At 28.5% G+C, this 15,559-nt stretch overlaps 3 protein-coding genes across 3 annotated transcripts in view; 1 reads left to right on the forward strand and 2 right to left on the reverse strand.

Moving 5' to 3' along the window:
• Positions 1 to 730, forward strand: part of LOC105625993 (neuromedin-U receptor 2-like) — a 13,638-nt gene extending 12,908 nt beyond the window's left edge. The window contains exon 5 of the mRNA XM_012207301.1: positions 477 to 730. Coding sequence (XP_012062691.1) covers positions 477 to 730 — 254 coding nt within the window. The remainder of the gene's footprint in view (positions 1 to 476) is intronic.
• A 2,377-nt stretch (positions 731 to 3,107) lies between these two features.
• LOC105626166 (glutathione S-transferase-like) lies at positions 3,108 to 5,429 on the reverse strand. Its single transcript, XM_012207478.1, has 4 exons — positions 5,297 to 5,429; positions 4,873 to 5,040; positions 4,227 to 4,396; positions 3,108 to 3,272 (listed from the first exon to the last, which is right to left on the reverse strand). Exons 1-4 carry the CDS (start codon positions 5,427 to 5,429, stop codon positions 3,108 to 3,110), a joined length of 636 nt encoding a protein of 211 aa, XP_012062868.1.
• A 2,931-nt stretch (positions 5,430 to 8,360) lies between these two features.
• Positions 8,361 to 13,135, reverse strand: LOC105626167. The gene is made up of 9 exons (XM_012207479.1): positions 13,003 to 13,135; positions 12,591 to 12,758; positions 12,104 to 12,243; positions 11,853 to 12,016; positions 10,330 to 10,342; positions 9,764 to 9,899; positions 9,070 to 9,237; positions 8,629 to 8,768; positions 8,361 to 8,528 (listed from the first exon to the last, which is right to left on the reverse strand). Exons 1-9 carry the CDS (start codon positions 13,133 to 13,135, stop codon positions 8,361 to 8,363), a joined length of 1,230 nt encoding a protein of 409 aa, XP_012062869.1.
• Positions 13,136 to 15,559: the final 2,424 nt, after the last annotated feature.

Below are 15,559 nucleotides of genomic sequence, written 5' to 3' on the forward strand. Positions count from 1 at the left end.
GTACGTACTACTTTAATTATATAAGTATAACTTATTCTACACACACACACACACACACACACACACACACACACACACACACACACACACACACACACACACACATTTTGTAATTAAAGTATATCTGTAAATATGAAATCATAATAAGCTACGAAAAATTTATATGTTATAAATTACAAAACATATTATGTTATTGTAAATATAATACATGTAAAATATATAACTTCTAATTTTTAAATACGTATAATCTTTATATGCATACTCTTTTATCAGAACGTCATTTAGGAGCAAATTTATTTCAAAATAAAACGTGAAAGATTATATGTAATATGAAATGTATATGCACAAAAAACAGAAATTGTTTTTATTTCATTTTTTTTTCTTAAAAATTTCTTTTCTAAAATTTCTTAACTCTTATTCGTTCTTATAAATCCGGTAGAACATGAAAAATGTTCCTATCACTTTGGTATTTCTAGCAGGAATTCTCACGGAGAGATTGGGCATTGGTACAAAAGGATTCTTCACGCTGCACCGGAAGAATTTGTTAGCTAGCCCGAAACCAAAATTGGAAACCGTCATTGCGATGCGACCACAATTTCAGAGTCATCCGAGCATTGAGAGCGCCAATACGATGAGCAACTCCAGTCTGCAGGACTTTGACGAGACCGAGTTCACCGGAACGGAATCGTCGCCTTACACACACACACATACACACACATGGGCGAGTTAAATTTCGAACTCGTCACTTGACGTCCATTTATCTCGGCAGAACGCCGTCTCTCGAATTAGACGCCGAGCTCAAATCAAATAATGCTCTTTGGTTGTGGAAACCGCGGCGCAGGAACTTCTAATCTAAGAGAAGGCCACAATGGAGGCAAATCTCAATGCAACACGGATTTAGCTACGTTCTAAACAATGCACAGTTGCATTATCGAGATGAATCAGCGGAATTCACATCAAAGAAAATATCACGAAGAATTATTGTAAAAGGAGAAAAAAGAATCTGATCCAATCCATTACGATCATATAAAAATATACAAAATATATGGAAATTAACGATAATGTAAATAAAAGACCTTAAAATCATCACTTGTGGTTTGTGAAATTGAAAGGAACGCATAAGCGCTTATGCATATTGCTTTACGCAAAGAACTGAGCCGGAAATTATAACACGGACACAAGATATAAAGCATGCGTGGATGTTAATATCTAAAGTGCGTATGTGTGTGAATATTATACTTTCCTGTTCTATAGTACGGCTGTTAATAACGCTAGTCTTCTCTGCAAACGCAAAAGAGAATTTGCAGATGTAATTTCAGCGTTCCTAAGAATATATAGTAAAATATTATATTCTCTCGTTAATAAGATTCTTATTAATAAAAACGTTATTGTATAATTAAAGAGAACGTTCTGTCAAGACCGGCATGTTAATACTAGCTTCTTATATTTCCTGTCTGTCGTCTATATTTATATTTATGTATTTTGTGATAAAGCGGATTGCACAACGGCTTCGCAAAGACTTGCCCGAAAAAAAATATTATATATATGGACATATTTTATATACAATTATATTTAAAATATATCAATTTTTTTATATAAATATATATAATTTTATATAATTTTATATAATTATATATAATTATATATGAAACATTTTTTTCCCGGATGTACACAACATACAGTCTGCGCAACTTATTTATGTCAAGATAGAAAATTTGTGCAAAATCGGAGCCGCTGCAAATAAATATGCAAGATATGCACTCCACAAAAACGCATCAATAACTGTTAAATTCAATTTTAATTATCGATTCTCTATTTTTATAACATTAATATGCTCGCTTCTGTCAGATTTAATTTCTTCTGAAATACAATATACAATGTACATCAATTTAGAAAAACTATCACAAAATTTGAATCATTGATCAGATCGGATATTATTTCCTGAATCTTCCAATACATACAAAATATACCGAACCATACCGAATTATTTCAACACTAGATTATCAATCATGTAATCATTTTCATTTTGCGGGAAAATGTGAAAAATTGCTTCATTAACTTTAATGATATAAAAGTTGTCACTCTTTTTCTCATTTTTATCCTAGGAAAAAGTTACAATATCCTAGAACAAAAATGAAAAATTGCTCTTTTTAAAAATTTTAATATTTAAAAAATTAATTTGAAAAATAACTTATTTAAAGATTGATAAATAAAAAAATATTAAAGACGGCAAAATTTTCTTTGCATACGCCTTATATGTCAGTGATAGCGTTGTATAAATTACTTCGACATTATCAACGAAAAATAGAGACTACAAAATTATAATTTCTTTAGCATTTTTTATAAAATAAAATAAAAAACTTTTTCCCAAGTTTACTTGTTTATCAAACACAGTAAAGGATATTAAAAAGTTAAAAATACGAAGTTATTCAAAATGCAATATTTTTTTTGAAGCACATCGTTAATAAAATCGCATTGAAAAATATCTTTATGACTACAAATATCCAAAAATATAGCTACGATATTTATTATTGACATTGTCGATATAAATACTTATCACACATATATGCGCAACTTTGAATTAATTTTAGCATTTATTTTTATATGTATATATCAATGTTTCTCTTTATTTTAAGGAATAAATAATAAATCCGTATACATGGATTTATACACAATTGTATAATACATATGCATATTTATTAAATAAACATGTAACAATCGTCCTTTTCAGCACTTTTAAAGTAGCGAATATACTCACATTACCTTTATCATTTCAGAAACTTTACATCAAAAACTCTTAATTATAGATAACTTTAGATATTTCAATCTTATTCATAAAAAATAATAAAACAGTATTCTAAAAAGGAGGTAAAAAATAATAAATTCTCGTCAATAAGCAGACAGTTTTATTAATCAAAAAAATATAATACTTTTTACGTTTGTTATATATATAGAAACATTCAATATATAATATTAACTTACGAAAAAAACTACCAAGCTAACTTAATACATGCCAGATTTTCACGAAACATTTTGCTCTAAAAGATTTAATAAAAAATGACATCAATACAAGAACAAAAAGTACATAAAATTATAAATTTTACGTACTATTGAATTTTGGATCGCTTCTCGATGTAAGCTTTAATCTTGGATAAGGCGCGAATCTTCTCCACTAGCTTCTTCAACTCTGGATGATCCTGATTCACATCCCTGGTTAAGATAAAGCTTATACGTTCAGAATATGCAGCCCACATGAAATCCGGCCATGACAGCTAAAATATATAAAATAATAAACATGTGTCATTGGATTTTAGCAAAATTAACAAAATAAGCATTAGGGTAACTCCGATATATACGCCGCATCTATGCCTACCTATTAAAAACTTAATTTAATAAATATTATTAAATTTATTAAATATTATTAATTTATTAAATATTATTTACTTATGTTTAAAGTAAATAAAAAGTACGAACTATATCAATAAAAATTTTCTACTTCTATGAAAAAAATATTAGAAATTTGAAATATTTATTTTTCGTATTAAAAAATGAATTTTTTGAAACTCTTGCATTTTTGCTGTATATCCCATAGGGATAGAATATATGGCTATTCATAGGAAGAGAGGGAGTATGTACATAAAAAAATTTACGTTTGCGTTGATGCACTGAATTCAATCTGCGCACTTTGTATGCTTTGGGCATAAATCCCGCTCGCTAAAAATGCCAAAGAAATGGAATATACAACAAGCTAAATAAAAAATACGAGAGCGAAGCACTTAGATTTTGCTTTACTATTCCTCTACACATACGCATTACGAAATAACCACTAATGCTCAATATAACTCAATTTTTTCACTTCCAGATAAGTTGCGAATAATCTTATCCAAGAAATATCTCCATCGTATTTGTATTCTGGGAAATATCTCTTGGATAAAGTTATCTAGAGATAAAGAAGTTAGGCATAAGTCTTTTACATGCTCTACAGTAAATATTTTATATAGATTGTAAATGATGGCGCTGCTTATTACAATGATAAATCGATTCAACTCACAATAATTTCATTAATATTAACACTAAGAAGCTAAAATCATTACTTAACATTAATATAACATAAAAGCAATAGAGTAATTGTAACTGTAACAGAGTAATTGCGGAAAAATTACCGCCACTCTTTCTATTTTTTCTAATTTCTACGGTGTAAATCCCAGCGTATTTGCTGGAGTTACCCTATAGTTCGACATGTAATCGATCATTACTTTGCCATTGATGAAATATCCATCATTATTCTTAACTTGAGCTTCGAATTTATCGAGATAGAAAGGCAATTTTTGCAAGGCGGTTTCCTTTAACTTTGCTTTGAAAACAGGATTCTGTTCCCAATAGTATTCGCCCATAACTACGAAAATAAATATGACAATGAGTTAAAACTCGTCGCACAAAAACAAAGGCGGTATTCATAGTCAGATGTTATGTTCAATACGTCTTAAATACGGTCTTAAGAAATCACGAACTAATCAGAAGGCTGCATTAGCGCCTTAAGACATTACTTAAGACGGCTTGAAATAAGACTCAACTATATCGGCCAAAGACTCATCTGTGCTATGAGAAAAGTAATAGCAATAGAGTACAACATCATTCAGGAAATGCACAAATTGACTTTAAATAATTTTCATTCTTTTATGGCACAATATTTTGTAATAATAATATTTTGTAATAACATTGAATTCCTTAGTTTTTATATAAGCATAACGTGCACTCTGTATTATATTAATTAATCAAATCTCCCGTCAGTGTAGGTATTGAAAAGTTGTATGCCTGCTTTGAATGAATTAATTACCAGCCGGTCATTCTTCGATTAATCGATACTTTTACCTCGTCTTATATCCTCCATAGAATCGACTGTAGCATCAATCTCCATAGCCTCGAACTCGTCAGACCCGTATAAATTACCCTTCTTAGCAATAAAGCGAGCGATAGCTCTGGATTGATGGTATGTCTTATTGTCTATCTCCAAAATCGGCAGTTGTCCCATGGGCATGTCTACAATGTATTGTAAACACAAAAAAATGATATGTTTGTTATTAAGTTTGCTATTAAGTTATTGCTGAGCAATATTTATTCCAAAAATATATTTACGATAGAAATATAATATTTAAATAAGAGTAATGAACTTGAAATAAAAAAATTACAAAATAAATTTTATAGTATAAATCACTATTTAAACAAAGAAACAATTAAAGTTATAGTTGCAATTATTTCAAAATTTCTTCAAAAGTATAGCATAGAAATAACATACTTGATTTATGCTTCGGCCATTCTTCCATAGTGAGTCTAACATCTTCAAATTTAATGCCGCAATAACTTAATAAATATCTGGATGGTTCCCCAACGGCACCATCCTTAAAGTACGTTAACTTGTACATCGACATGATCTGAAAATAGTATAGACATAAAAAATAAATTTAAAAAATAAATATTGGTTTATTTTATAATAGAAAACGAGGATATTGAGACCATGATATAAAACACTGTAAATCACTAAACATATCGGTACAATATTGACAAATCATTCACAATAATCACATCAAATATCACATTAATAACTTCGATTAATATTTTAATTCTCTTTAATAAATTATTGATTAATTTTGAATATTAATAAAAATATAATGAAAAATATGAATTTATTTTGCATGTACAATAAATTATAGGCGACATATACAGTAAATTTAGATTTATATATTATCTTTGCACGTTTAATTTTTTTCTAATGACATTTTATGTTTATTTTGTTATAATAATATTTTAACAAATGCCAATTCATCAAGCGTATCCGTTTAATCAAAAAATTAATATTACCAGGAAATCGTAATTCTACTATTAGTTTGCAATCTAAAATCCAATTTCTCATAAATGTTAAATCTCTCAATGTAACTGAATGTTGAGTTTGCTAAAATACAACTGAAACTATTATAGTATTGCAATACAGCAATACTTCTTATCTATCTTATCTACTCATGAACATGTATTCTTTTGTAAAATAATATTCCGTTATCTGTTAAAAATTATTTAAGTGGAAAAAATGTATATGCAAACAGCAAAGCGGAATTCATTAAAAAAATTTTTTTTAAATATATATATTCCTTTTCCATCTGTAAATTCTGTAAAAAATTTTAATTATTCATATATAATATAATATTAGATGTGGGAAAAAGTTCGTGGCATTTTTCCCGTTAGATTAAAAAAACGCCACGAACTTTTTCCCACCTAATATATGTGTGTGACACAAATCAATAACATTTGTTGTATTACAGGATTCGGACGATGGTATGCCAGTGCCAATAATTTATTCAATGTATTCAAAAATTAAATCTTTTATTTTTGAGCGCGTTGTTTTACATGACTTAACACAACAGTCAGAGGAGAAGTGTCGTTCACCTCTCTTCATTGTTTATTCGACTTCATCAGACAAAACGATTTGTTTTCTCGAATGTTCTCGAAGATTTCGAATCTCGGTTTAAATTATATACAATCCAGCGGTTTAGTTTTCTTTCGTGGGATGCAGCGGTTGCATCTCATTTCCTTAACGGCTTACAGCGTGTGCAATATTGCATTGTCGGATTATTTGGTACTTGCTCCGATAAATAGATGCGATTTATAACGCCTCTCTGATTATTACCCGCTTTTCGTTATCACTATTTACGCTCTCATCAGTATACTCTCTATCTGTATTATCTTTTTTTTCTGTCCTTAACGGCTGAGCATCATTTGCGCAGACTTAGCTATATTCAATATTTCTCGCGGATTCATATATATGCTATTCTCTTACATAAGAGAAAAAAACTATCGTTTATATTTAAATTGCAGCTGGAGTAGTGGCGATAAATTCGCTACAACATATTGTCAATAGATAGTAATTATGCTATCTAATCTATCATTGCATTGATAAATGCAATGATAAACTAATTTCTTATTGAATATTTTTATAAAATAAAAATAATATAAATTATTTATAAAATAAATTTTATTATTTATAAAATAATTTTTTATATTATTATTTTTATTTATATTATTGATAGAAGAGATATTTTATAAAAAATGAAATATATCAAAAGCGAGAAACCTTACACAGGATATCGTAAGTACATTTTAAAGTTTTATAAGTATGTTCCTGAATAAAAAGAAAAACCAAATGTTCCTGTGAGGATTAGATTGCAAATGCTTTGTTGTCGAAATAATGGATATAGTAGTAGTAGTACAATCATCAAATAAGGATATTGGGAATAATTTTATTTAAAGTAAGAAACTTAAGTTCAGGTAGGTATTGTTTTTGTTTATAAAAGAGGCTTTAAAATGTCCTGCATCATTTTCCACGTATATTGAACACGACATTTACATGATTAATGCATTCGCAAACATCAACTCTATTATTTTGATAAGAAAATATCCTAAATAAATAATGTTGCATCCTAATATTCACAGAAATATTTATTCTTCTTTATTACAAACATATATTTTAAAATTATTTAATTCTGTATAAAAGAATTATTATATTATAAATTTAGCTTTAGAGAAACAATATGATATTTATAAATGCATGGTAATAAAAAACCGAATTAATTTGCGCTATTTATAAAACAACATGTTATCTGGTATTACTGAAATCATATGTTATATGATGATATGCATAATTGATAATTATACATTTTCAAATAGAATAAATGGGGATTAGAAATATAAAAAGCACATACTTTTACTGAGTAAACAAGATTTTATTTCATTTTTATTTCTTTGTAATAATATTAAATATTCTTAGATTGTAAAAAAATGAATGAAGCTATTCGGGCATAATATATAATATATAAGCATGTAATTCTTTTACAAAACGTTTCAAAATAGAATAGCTAGTGATGAATGTCGCGATATGTAATAAGTCAAAGAAAATAAATCAAAGTTAGAATTATAAATTGTTTCATTAAGTAGTGCAGCGTATATAACAAACTACTTTATAATTTAACACAGTCTGGCCATTCGTTCGATTGTCCGTCTGCAAGATTTCTCAAAAATGATATTTAATTTTTTAGAACTCTATTTTTGGCAGATACCTAAGGATCTTAGTTTCATCAAGACAGATCGAAGTCCATAAGTCAGTAATAGAGAGCAAATCAATGGTTTAAATTTTTCAAATTCGGTTTTTGGCAATAGATACTTAAGATTTTTTATTTTACCGAATGAGTCAAATCACTCAGTTAATGTGAGGAAACTAAAAGAAAATTTGAATTTCTTCCGATTGTTGCAGGTTTTTCGCTGCATTACTTACATTTAATTACAATTAGTTGCATTCATTGCAAAGGATTTATTTAAAATTCAGTTTTAGGTCGTTTTTCGATGTAAGCTTTAACGTTGGGCAAAGCGCGAACTTTCTCCACTAATTTTTTCAATTCGGGATGATCTTCATTCGGATCCACAGCCAGAATAGAACTCAGAATGTCACAATGTCCAGCCCATTGGAAATCTGCCCATGACAACTAAAATAACAAAAAGAAATGTATTTTAGTCTCTTTACAAAGATAAATACATTTAACAACACGAAAATTAATAGCTTAGTAAACAATAGAAAATTATTACTTTGCCACCGACGAAGTATCCGCCGTTTTTCTTAACTTGTTCTTCAAACTTGTCGCGAGAGTGATATAATTTTTGGAAGACGATTTCCTTAAGTTTCGCTTTGAAGGTAGGATTTTGTTCCATATAATAATGGCCCATTGCTACAAAAATAAATTTACCTTTCAATTATTTGTGTTGAAGAAAAAGAAAAAGACTTTCGTAGTAAACCGCAAGAAAAGCATAATTAAAGCGTGCGAAAACATTTAAAAAATATATGATTTAAAATAGCTGCTTTATACAGAATATTTTACAGTAACATTATTCTGGACATATGTGCAACACGTATGTATTATTGAATAATTCCGCTGGTGTGGAAGATTCGAAAAGTCAAAATCATGTTGCATTATCATATGTAATTAATGACCTGTCATTTTTTTATTTACTGATTATCGAAATTTTTACCTTGTCTTATATCATCAATAGAATCGACTATGGCATCAATCTCCATAGCCTCGAAATCATCGGATCCGTATAAATTGCCCTTCTTAGCGATGAATCGTCCAATAGCCTTAGACTGATGATATTGCTTACCATCAATCTCCAGGACCGGCACTTGTCCCATGGGCATGTCTACAATATATAAATATGTTATTAGATTATTGAAAATAATATCTATTCATGTGTGCGTTTTTATAGTAGAAATGCGACTAAAAGAATTTACAGCTTGTCAATAAATGCGAGAAAGTTAGATTTGCAAAATAAAGAAGAATCTAAAAACAGTTTTATTTCTTGCATGAATTAATCGTTGGAAATTGTTCGTGGGATAGAAATATAAAATAACAGTTATTCGTGCATTATTTCCAGAGAAAGTATTAAAAATCGAAATTTATTAATGATTGCTGAAATAATTATATGAATTTTTTTAAAGATTTATATCCTTTTAAAATCAATGGCATATTTATATATGTTGCGAAAGATGATTTAATTATACCAAATAATTGTTATTTTCTATTCTATACCAATAGTTTTAGTAATTAATTTATTTTTATTTAAATAAAAAATAAGCTTTTTCGCATCTTGCTATTATAACATGAATTATTATATAATGGAATTTCAAATGTATTTCAAAAATATAGTATATATAGAGATAACATACTTGGTTTATACTTTGGCCATTCATCAAAGGTGATTCTCATATCCTCAAATTTGATGCCACAATGATTTAACAAAAACCTAATTGGCTCCCCAATGCCAGTAGCATTGAGATACATTAATTTATACGTCGGCATATTCTGGAAATTAATAAATATGAAAACGAATAATATATATATGTATATATAAAGTAAAGTTGCGATTGAAAAGGTCTAAAGCGATAACACACGAAGTCATTTTGTGGCGTGACAACCACAGGCAAGCAACCCGCATGAACGAATCAATTGATGCTTGTGTATAAACAGTTCAGAGCTTATATGGGAACACATCAATACTTTATCGCGTCACGCAATGACCTTGTGTGCTTCAATATTAGCTTCAATTTTTATTGCGGTCTTCTACAAATAATTGTTAATCATTAACTAAAAAAATGATAAATATAATCAAATTCAATCTTTGTTATTTGCTTTAATAATTTAATTAATATTCTTATGATAACTATATTTTATATTTATTTAAAAATAAACCATTTTTAGAAGTATTAATTTAGACAGTATTAAATAAACGTACTCGATTATTTATTCTAAATTACGAAATGGAAAAGATAATTTCTCATTACCTAGCAGTTTGTAATCCGACTTGAAAAATCGAGGCTCTAGCAACCGACACACAGCTAATCGCGGATCAAGAATGACTGGAGAGAGTTTCGGTACTGTCTATATATCTAATCACTTGGTGACATAAGTCCTTTTTATAGAAAGAATTATACAGAAATACTAATTTTACACACACAATCACATGCATACAAAATTATATCTAACTTAGCTAGAATGCACGCACGGAAGATTGAATTCTAAGCAGAACAACAAATCACTATAATGTCATAAAAATAGTAAAATGAATCGTAAGATTGGTAAGTCACTTATCAATCTTACTAATCGAAAAGTGACTTTAATAATCATTTTGGAGTTATTTCAACATTATTTTAATGTAATGATATAATCTTTTATCTTATTTGGAATATAATATCAAAAAAAAGAATGAATGTCTTTTATTTTCTCTTAGCTTAAGATGCTAATCACAGGATAGTAATGCAACCTATATCGTGGCATTTTCACTTTTTATATGAAAGACGATTTCTCATCTTTGATCACATCATATTGTATCTTCTTTATCATAATCTTGCAAAAATTTGGAAGTGATAAAAAAATTAAGATTATTTTGCGTTATCTATATAATATCTATATAATAAAACACGATGTTATCTTATTATGCTAGGTTTAATTATTTTAATATATATAATTATGAGTGCGCTCCGTTTCAAGCATGATTTATCATTTTATCCTTCTTTAATATTTGATGAACGACAAGGAAAAGTAATGCATTATGCGTATCATGCGTGAAACAAAACGTATTTTGTAAATAATTTCTTAGTTAAAAACAATATTATTTGCTTTTATTTGTAATGTAAATGCAGTAGAATTGATATTGTCATAATAATTCACATTCCATTGTTCATAAAAAACGTAGTAAAATCGTCTCTTCTATTGTTATAATTCCTTCCGAAATGGTTTGGAATTATTCCAGGATTATAACAGTATTTCATCATATTTTTTTAAACAATAATAATTCTTCCTAATTATATTACAGAATATAACGATTAAAAAGTTAGCCATTATTGCTTTTAATATATCGTTTAATATCATTTAATAAGACAAAGTGATAAAAGAAAACATAATTTTGTATTATTTATATATAGATGTTATATTTAAATTGTATAATATAATATTTATAATAATATATATAATTTGATAAATATATCTTTGAACAGATAAACAAAAAGGAATTTTAGAAATAGAAGCGACAAGCACACTTTTAACTGCTGTAAACGAAAAGATTTTATTTCCTTTTCACACTTATTCCGCAATAATATTTAATTGTTATTAGATTACAGAGAAACTGATTAAAGCTATTCGGATGTAATACATTAGCACACTATTCTTTTTACAAAACATTTTGAGATAGAATAGTTATTACAAAACGATGTAACAAATCAATGAAAGAGCATAAAAGTATAAATCGTTTTTATTTACAATTGAGTTGTGGGTCGCTTTTCAATGTAAGCTTTAACATTGGGCAAACCACGAACTTTCTCCACTAGTTTCTTCAATTCGGGATGATCCTTATTCGGATCATCCTCCAAAACAAAACTCAGATAATCAAAATATGCAGCCCACAGGAAGTCTGCCCACGACAGCTATAACAACAAAAGTGTATTTTCGTTTGTTTATGATGATAGAGGTAATAAGATCAAATAGCTTAGCACGTAATCGAGATTTATTACCTTGCCACCAACGAAATATCCGCCGTTCTTTTTAACTTGAGCTTCGAATTTGTCGAGATAATAGGGCAATTTTTGGAAGGCAGTCTCTTTGAGTTTCTCTTTGAAAGCGGGATCTTTTTCCCAGTAATATTGGGATAATACTACAAAAATAAATTTACCGTACGATTTTATATTTTTACTTCGCATAGAGATAAAAAGCATATTGTACAATAAATCATTGTGAGAAAAGCGATATTAATTAAACAGTGCGCGATAATTATTCAGGAAATATTATGTTAACTTCAATCTGCTTTATGCAGATCAACACTAATAACACTAGTAGTAACCCTATTTGACATATGCACAACATATGTGCAAGATATAAATATTGACTAATTCCATCGGCGCGAAAGACTCGGAAAGTTATAATGTATGTCTTGTTGATTTAATGATTATGTAATCGACAACTTGTCATCCTTTCACATTGATTAATTAGCAATATTTTTACCTAATCTTATGTCGTCCATAGAATCAATTGTAGCATCAATCTCCATGGCCTCGAAATCATCAGACCCATATAAATTGCCTTTCTTGGCGATGAATCGTCCGATGGCCCTGGACTGATGATATTGCTTCCCGTCAATTTCCAGTACTGGCACTTGTCCCATAGGCACGTCTGCAATGTATAAAAATGTCATGAGATTATTGCAAAGCAATATCTATCCCACATATATTAGAATATATTAGAAAAATATAATCATAAACCGAATGATCATAGAATAATAAAATTTGACGATAGATGCGAAACATTCACTTTGTAAAGTAAATTTTATATCACGAATTAGTGTTTAGATGAAAGAATAATTGAAATTATGATCGTATTGTAATCTAAAAATAATAACATATGAGAGATAACATACTTGATTTATGTTTTGGCCAATCATCGAAGGTAAGCCTAACATCCTCAAATTTAATGCCACAATGACTTAACAAGAACCTAATTGACTCTCCAAGGCCGGTAATGTTGAAATACAATAATTTGTACGTAGACATTTTCTGAAAATTGTATAAATATAAAAATGTATGTATACAAAATATTAAAATAAGATTTGCCACATTTTCAAACAAGTCTAAACGAACATAATATCAGTAAATACAAAAATCTATGCGACATAATAAAATGTTGCGCACTTGTGTCTCATCTCATCTTTGAATTGTCACACAGTTCGAAAAATTTTGACGGCTTAAACAATTCCGTTTGCAACTTGATCGATGGATAAACTTGAATCACGCGTTGCACATTTGCATTCGGTGCGCTTTATTATTCAAATAATGCAACAACTACTGCAGAAATAACTGCCGCAAACTATATAAGGTGTGGAAAGACATTATTATCTGTCACTCACAATCAGGGTAAGTATGTTTACCAAAATTGATTTTGAATTTATGCAAAAAAGATCTTGTTCAAATTTAATTAAATCACCCCGTACTTTAAATACAATATTTAAATCAACGTTTTATTATTTATAAGAAGAAAATGATATTATAATCTATGTAGATATATACATGGCTCTTCATAATATCTTCACTATTAGACAGCGAATTCTAATGAGTACTAAAATTATTCGTTTAGTATATATTATGTTACACAATAATACTAATACGCCAATACACAGTAGCCAGCATTTATGCATTTTCAATTTTTATATAACTTTCGAGTTTTTACTTTTTAAATACAAATACGTTTGATTATATATTTTTTTAAAATTCGTACATTATCACATGAATATATTATATGTACACTTAAGTATTCTATTTAATATTTTATTCGACTGTACTATTTTGAAATATGTGTTAAATAATAATGGCATTAGTTAATGTCTCATAAGCGTGCTGATAATACAACCTATCTCAAGGTTTTTACGTAATGTTTTACGAAGAATTCGATAAGCATATAGCTCTGCTGCAGATCCATAGTTCATGTTATATGTACATTCTGCAATAGTTTTTTTAATATATAATTATATATAATTTTAACTAAGCACTGTGTTTTTTTTTTAAGAAAAATCAATTTTTTTAAATTCATTTTTATAAGAGTCGCACTAATTTATTCTTTTTTTTGTTACGCATCTCCATATTTTTATAAATATATAATAAAAAATAATGTCTCAAGTATAATAAATATTTCATAATTTTGAATGCAAAATCGATTAAATAACACAACTTTGACAAATATAATTATTAAGTTTTCAATTTAAATATAGATTATTAACAAAGTTATTGTACATGGAAGCTATAATGTCACCTTCTTCTCTAATATAAGATACTAATTTGAATATTGCATGGGGGCGTTAAATAATCTATCATCGTCCCTGCTCTCGCTATTTAAGGTTTGTTCGCATCACATGCTTCAATATACTTCAACATGTTCCTATGATAATACCTACTCATTCCAACCGTATGTTGATGCATATAACGTGAACAAATCTTCAAATTTAAGCCTTGTGTGTACAATGATAGTCGTTTCGAGATATAATGAAATCACTAATTTCAATCAACAATTTACTTATTTGAGCAATTCAATTAGTCAAGTTCTTTCTCTGAGATCTCGAAGCGGTTTAATTCTAGCATTGACTTTACGCAAATTTAATACGTATAAATTGACGAAAAGTTCGACAAAGTTTTTTTCAAAATTTTGTTATCCACCTGTATCATTATAATTGTCCGTATATTAAACTTATTTTTATACTTATTTTTAACTCCAGTAATCATTTTAAGTAATCTTGTATAATCAAGTTCAGTCTTGGTATTTAATTACATAATTAAATTCAATCCTTATGACACACACAAAACACAACTCTCTATTTTATATTTATTTAAAAATAAATCATTTCCAAAAGTATTAATTCAAATATTGAAATAAGCATACTCGCTTATTTATTCTAGAAGCAGGTTATAAAATTAAGAAGATATAAGTCTCTATTACCTTGCAATCTATAAATCGGTCTATTGTAGAAATCGAGACTCTGACAATCGATGTGAACCTGTTCGCGGATCAAGAACGACTGAATGTTTCGTTGGAATAAGTGTGTAATGTGTACCCAGTTACTTGGGAACATACGTCCTTGTTTCAAAAGAAATTTATAGGTCTTTGTATTGGGTTATATTAAAATGTTCTATCTGCAGTTTCACCTCATTTCAAATATATGTATGTATCTATTTGATTTTAAGTACAACTAGTGCTCTAATTCAGCCATAAAGAGAGAGAGAGAGAGAGAGAAAGAGAGAGGAGGGAGGCAGAGAGAGGCAGAGAGAAAAAGAGATAGAAAGGCAGAGAGAGAGAGAGAGAGAGAGAGAGAGAGAGAGAGAGAGAGAGAGAGAGAGAGANAANAGAAGAACACACACACACACACACAACTAACTAACTAACTAAACTAACTAACACACTACGAACGTAACGGAAACCGTAACCGAACG

This window comes from Atta cephalotes (genome assembly GCF_000143395.1).
Source record: "Atta cephalotes unplaced genomic scaffold scaffold00004, whole genome shotgun sequence".
Taxonomy (NCBI): Eukaryota; Metazoa; Arthropoda; class Insecta; order Hymenoptera; family Formicidae; genus Atta; species Atta cephalotes.

Excerpts from the sequence above, each read along its gene's own strand:
- LOC105626166 (XM_012207478.1), bottom strand. The coding sequence starts at position 5,429 with ATGTCGATGTACAAGTTAACGTACTTTAAGGATGGTGCCGTTGGGGAA. Across the intron at positions 4,397-4,872 it reads TATGGAGGATATAAGACGAG|TTATGGGCGAATACTATTGG; the intron begins GTAAAAGTATCG and ends TTATTTTCGTAG. Across the intron at positions 3,273-4,226 it reads ATTACATGTCGAACTATAGG|CTGTCATGGCCGGATTTCAT; the intron begins GTAACTCCAGCA and ends TATATATTTTAG.
- LOC105626167 (XM_012207479.1), bottom strand. The coding sequence starts at position 13,135 with ATGTCTACGTACAAATTATTGTATTTCAACATTACCGGCCTTGGAGAG. Across the intron at positions 9,238-9,763 it reads ATGGCCAAAGTATAAACCAA|ACATGCCCATGGGACAAGTG; the intron begins GTATGTTATCTC and ends TATATATTGTAG. Across the intron at positions 8,769-9,069 it reads TATTGATGATATAAGACAAG|CAATGGGCCATTATTATATG; the intron begins GTAAAAATTTCG and ends TTATTTTTGTAG.